Raw genomic sequence first — 6,440 nt, forward strand, 5'->3', positions numbered from 1 at the left:
AATTATTATATATATATATATATATACTATAATATACTATAATATTATAGCAATAACTATAAAAATAAAACTTCTAATCGTAATTGTTTTACATGCAATATATATTATAATCATAAATACAAAAGCACTTATTTCTCAGTGTGCATTTTTGCACTACATTCTCTTTTTCTCTCTCCCTCTGTTCTTCCTATTTAATTTTCGATTCTAATAATGCAATCAGATTGAAAAAAAAAACACTTCTGTTGAGAAATCTCAACTCACCTTTCATCTGCGATTTCGATATAGGCGTCTTGCTGGACGAAGAATGGCTCGCCGAGGATCGTTTCGGTGAAGCTGGCAGGGACAGGAGAACGTTCGTAGAGAGCGGGGTTCTGACAGGCTCATCGAGGATGGACGACGAGGACGCGGCCGTGTCCGTCGGCCGCGCCAGGGATGATTCTTGCGGTTCCTGCTGCAGTTGCCATAGTCGCCGGCGTTGCAGATTCGTTGGGACGTCGGCGGCGGAGCACGATCCCGCGGAAACGTAGATCGGCTGCATCGGTAACGCAGACGTTGTCACAGCCATCGTCATCGACGCCCGTGGGGTGCAGTCCAAAGGGCTGGTGCTCTCATGTCCCTCCGCGCCGTTTCCTACCGCGCCGCTGCTCTGTCTTGTCTGCAAGTAATCGCGGCCTGAAATGCATCTCTCCCGCTCATCCCGACAAGTTCGAACCGGTCAATATGAATTATTTAGACATTTGTTTATTATACAGCTTCTTTTCAAACAAAACAATGAAACGAGTTTAAGATTGAATCGTTGCACGCGAAGTGTTGTATCCTAAAAACATTTTTAGTATGAAGAGAATATTCTCATAAATATATTCCTCAACATAACCGAGTTCTATATATGTTAAAATAATAACTCAGTAACGTATACATTTACTGTAATCTGCTGTAATCAATTTATATATTATACATATATATTTACTATACATTAACTGATAAATGTATACATTTACTAAAGTTAACACTTTTACTGTGACATGACCTACACTGAGAAAAAAAATTTTGGTATTTGTGATTATAATTACGTTTTTGAAATTTATGACTTTAAGTACATATTTGCATATTACCATAACTATAATTATTAAGTTGTAATTTTAGTAATATAAAGTGTATATATAATTGTTATTAATAACATTTAAAAAAGTGATAATAGTAATAATTATGGTAACATAATTATCTGTAATTATAAATACCATAAACATATATTTTTCTTTTAGAGTGTGAGTCTCTCAGAAGTAGATTGATCAACTCTATAAAATAAGAATTAGAAAGAATATTAAAAGTTATGTACTGATCATATGTAGTATTAAAAATACTAATAAACTCTAGTACTAAAAATAAGAAGCTTACGAGAGTGGAGTTGATCAGTTTAGTTTCTGAGAGGTCCAGGTATCAGAGAGTTAAAGGGACAGGAGAGATTTTTCTTTCTGCAAAATTCTTGACTTTTTACCAAATGCGCATGATTTTTCTAGTAACTCTTCTAAGTCTTTGTTTTTTCAGCAAACATCTCTGCGTACGATACATTATTTTATACCAACATTTGACAAGCTTGATATAAAACTTTGCGTGGCTCCAGGGCTTTAAAAAGAACATTGCGAAGATGTTTTCAGAGAGACATTTAAAAGGCTCGTTTTTTTACATCGTTTGTTTTGCGCTTCTCTTCTTTATAAGATTTTGTTTTAGTCGACTGCTATAACTGTTAACTTATAAATGTGTCGTTGAGCGACACTAGCGACAGGCGAATTGTCCAAAGTAAAAGTACCTTAATATTTGATCTACTGTCAGACGCCGTTAGGTACGAAATGTAAAACTTCTAAGGCAGTGACACACATCCGACAGTATCTAGCCGAGTTCATTCCGTCATTTCAGTGTCGAGCCTTATCAATTATTAAAATTTACTCGCACATAAAGTGTCAGCGTATGGGAAAGACGCGATTTTAATTTCAAGAACGTGCTAATGCTGTTTGCTGAAATGTTTTAGCATTTATATATTTCGATAAAGCAAAAAAAATAAAGAGAGAAAAGGGAAGAAAATAGAGATTTGTTAATCCTACCTCATTTAAGTGATTTTTTTTTTTAACGTAATTACTCGTATTGTTTCTGACACTTCATCAACGTTATATCTCAATTTTCGTTATTCTCTTCGACGATTCATGAATAAAGATTAATGTTCTTTAAATAAAAATAAATACAAACAATTTTTTAATTGTGAAACAATTTGTGCCGAATTTAATAATATATACATGGAAAAAATAATTTCGCTAAAATATTTAAAAATTTATAGATAGTTACAGATTTGAACATATTGTTTGGGGCATAAAAATAATTTTGTATGACGCTGAAACTAGTTGATAGTACGTTAAAACTTTTTGCGACATTCTTATCAACGCTTAAATGGTCTACATCATTATTTTGATGGTCCAACAAAATCATTTTCTTAATTAAATTTGTTAATACTTCAGCAAAAAAAATTGCTATTACTTGTATAAATAGCTTAATATATTTAGTGAATTTATAAGGTTTCTCTAAGAAAAAAATTTTTAGCATTTATGACCATTAATGGTTGCGCATAATTATAATTATTACGTTATAATGTATATAATGTACATAATGTGTATAGTATATCTATAATATTAATAATTAGATGTATATAAATCTAATTATTTCCACAAAAAATATATATACTATAATTATAGTTATTATTGATATAAAAATAGGTTATAATAATTTAATTATAATTTACAGTTATTTTTTGGGACAATTCATAATATGGTCAACTATAAATTATAATGTAATTGCATTATAGCAATTGCAACTTTTATGATAAAATAATTATAAAAAAACGATAATTATTTTTGATTGCTAACTATATATATTTGTTAATAGAATTATACACATATATACTTATTATCTATTATTAAAATTATACTTATAACCATAATTATACTATTGTAACATGAAATTGTCAGATTATAACCACAGTCAGATTATAATCAATTATAGTCATAAATACCAAAAACTTTTCTTTCAGTGGCAGAGTGTCCTGGACACTCCATGCAAGTAATGAAGGGTTAATGAGACAAGCTTGTCGTGCGGCTCGTCTCCTCGACATTTCGGATCTCTGCGCCGAGATCCGCGATCTATCAGTCCGAGCCACGTTCATCCCGCGTATAAGGGCGCAAGTCGATTCAGATGGAGAGGTCGCGCTTCATTACCGCGAAAGTTCGCGAGACGTTAACAAGCGATTAACCGCGTCCACGAAAGAATGTAGTAGCACCCGCGCAATCCATCATTTAAATGAGGGAGCATCGTAAGCGCGGTGTCACTTGGCGGCTCGATATGACGGGTGAAAATGCACAGACGTCATTTCCCGTTTTATTCACCTCTATACCCAGGAAAGGAGGGGAAGAAGCGGAGGGATGGGATCTAGCAATAACCCGTCAGCGAAACTATGGCGGTCCATTGAATCGCCGCGCCAATCGTCGAAATTGCGATACTAGTTTGCGAGCCGAGTAAGAAGTATCTCAATCCCAAGCGAAAGCGGCGGAATAGCTGCTGAAAGCACGCAATGTGGGCTTTAGTCGGCAATGAACATCGTTATCGAAACGATAAACTCCGCGCGGAAATGTTAAATTATACAACTTGGACTCATGTCAATGGTAAGGGAAAATCACCTCCTCGATTACGTCGTTCGTTGACGGACGCGTCCGTTCGCGTAACCGGAGTCGTCGATAAGATTCACGGGAGATTCAGAGGGAGAGAACGAGAGAGAATTAAGACTTGTTCCCGGAGTTTATAATTGAGGACGAGCACGCGCGACAAATTGGGAGGCAAATAGCGAACTTAAGGCGCACCTCGTCTTATCTTCTCTCCGACGCCTCCGGCAGATCTCGGCGAAGCTACACACCCGGCCGAGCGAAACACGTCGCTCGTAACACGAGAACTCGCGTAAACGCGCGGTATCACCGGGGAACACATTTGCATTCCCGAGAAGTCGCTCCTAGGGTCAAAATGCATTTAAGTTCTTTTAGGTGGAGAACGTCGGGATTGGTGCGACGTACCGAAACAGACATCTGACTGTCTTCCCTTAACTGGAGTCACGAAGGTAGAGGCGAGAAACTTCCGACAGCGACGGTTCGACGAAGCGAATCAAATTCGAGAGTGCTACGAACGTTGCGCGCTACCTGTTTAATCAAATTCCGAGGGGGTTCCTCAGATAGCGAGAGAAAGGAAGAGAGGGAGGAATGTCACCAACCATGAGGGTGGATTACGGCGGTTGTGCGCCGCAGGCGAAAGTTTCAGCGCCGAAACCGCGCGAGAGAGAAAGTTTTCCCGGACGTCCGGTAATAAAAGCTCGGGCGTTCGGATGAAGAAGAAACTTCACCGGAAGTTCCCGGCTCCTTTCCACGTTTTCTCCGGGCACGACATGGCCGGGCGGTGACAAAATTGAATCCTCGTTAAAGCGTCGTCACGTTTCGTCGATCGACACTTTCATGTCGTCCGGCAGCCTTTCCTTCCCTCCTCTCTTCTCTCTTTCTTGCCAATTTAAATTACATTTCATTACAAACCTTTGTAACTGCGATGGTAGGGCATTTATTTGTTCCACGGAAAAACTTTGCGTTAGGTGCGAAACCCTGGGTTCGCACCTAAAAAGAAAAAAGAAAAAAAACCAATATACCGATGGCAACTATGTAGCTGACAATTACTATAGAAATTTTATATTTATGAAATTAATGTACAATAAAATATATAATAGTAGTTACAAGAATAATAGTTCAAGTATACAGTTAGCTAAGAGTAAATTATTTTATAAAGCTGTAAAACAGTTGCCATAGCTATAAAATAATTTATTCAACCATTATTATATATAAATTAATAAATAAACTTAATATGTATTACTTTCACTTTTAAGAACAAAATTATATATCATATTAATTATTATATTCACTTTGTACATTAAAATATTAAATAAAAATTTGTATGTGTACAAAGCGAATTTATTCTATCACGCACAGATTAATGGAGCGTATTCAGTTGTGAAAATACTGTTAAAAAGATCCACGATAAGCAAATTATAATAAATACGTGCTGGAAGATATTCTTTTTATTCTGCATCATCTCGCAAAAATTTGTTACTCTACAAAAGGCATTAATATCTTTTGTTCTATGCTCGTTTCTTGGCTTTGTAATATTTCACTTTGCCTTCATTAATTCTACATAATATTGTAGAAGAAGTTGATGATAAGCGATAATTTATTCCGAATATATTTACATGATTGTCTAGCGAACGAAATCTTTTAGCTAAGAGGTTCGTATCACGCGATTATAAATTAAAAATCGGCAAATTAAGCATCTTCAACAATTAAACATTTCTACTCGTATCGAAACTCATGGGAAATATTGAAAATCGTCTGTTTTAATTCAAACGTAAGTCTTTTCTCGTAATCGTCTATCACGCACTCTAAATCTTTTACTGACTCGAAAATTCTTTATTTGATTTTATACTCTTTCGCGGATGCAATCACGATAGACCGATATGATCGACCATCAACTAATCATCAACCTTCAATCTTCGATTGATTCTCTTTATTCTCACTTATACATAGAAGTCTGTGATTCTTCTGCAATAACTTGTAGATATTTTCCCTCGAAATATGGAGAAGATTCAGCAGCGTATTTTTGCAAGTAAAGGATACAGAAAAAAAAACATCTTCCAAAATACGTTTGCAATAATTCGCTTGCCATGGACCTTTTAACAGTATTTTTGCAGTCAAATATGCTTCATTAAACTGTGCATAATAAAGGTAAAGTTAATTTGCTTCCACTATCGTGTTCGACATTAATCAGCTTGACAATGTTGTTTATCTCCGCGTGCATGCAAGGAATTATAATGCAGATTTTTAATGGCTGTTTTAATAGCTGTGTATTGGCGCTTAGCCAAGCTTACGCGGCCGCTGCCCGTGTCAAAATGTTACGCTTTTATGAGGACATCGTGTCACACGGTCTTTTAACGGATTAAGGACTACATTGTTTCCATCTATGTATTATGCTTTTAAAAAACAGGGACGCTTATGGAAAAGTTATACGAATCTTTCGAGTAAACCACGTTTCGTCTCGCATTTATTATCTGGTATGACATTATTATGGCATTTATTTTAGTAACATACTAAATATTGGATCGAGGATATTCTATTTTAAAATTACGGTTTACCTATGGATGTGTGCGCATAAAAGTAATGTAATGTATAAAATTGCATAAATGCATAATGTAAATATACGTGTAAAAATCTTCCCCCGTACTCGCAAATTCCTGAATATCGAGGAAAGTCACGTGAGCGACTTAGTCTAAGTTAAACGATTTGCACCCCAAGATGGTCAATCCGACGTTAACGTTT

General features: G+C 35.9%; 1 protein-coding gene across 1 annotated transcript in view; it reads right to left on the minus strand.

Moving 5' to 3' along the window:
• Positions 1–6,440, minus strand: part of LOC108752294 (calmodulin-like) — a 101,902-nt gene that overhangs the window by 60,634 nt on the left and 34,828 nt on the right. The window contains exon 2 of the mRNA XM_018493025.1: positions 262–655. Coding sequence (XP_018348527.1) covers positions 262–655 — 394 coding nt within the window. The remainder of the gene's footprint in view (positions 1–261; positions 656–6,440) is intronic.

This window comes from Trachymyrmex septentrionalis, unplaced genomic scaffold (assembly GCF_001594115.1).
Source record: "Trachymyrmex septentrionalis isolate Tsep2-gDNA-1 unplaced genomic scaffold, Tsep1.0 scaffold6, whole genome shotgun sequence".
Lineage (NCBI taxonomy): Eukaryota > Metazoa > Arthropoda > Insecta > Hymenoptera > Formicidae > Trachymyrmex > Trachymyrmex septentrionalis.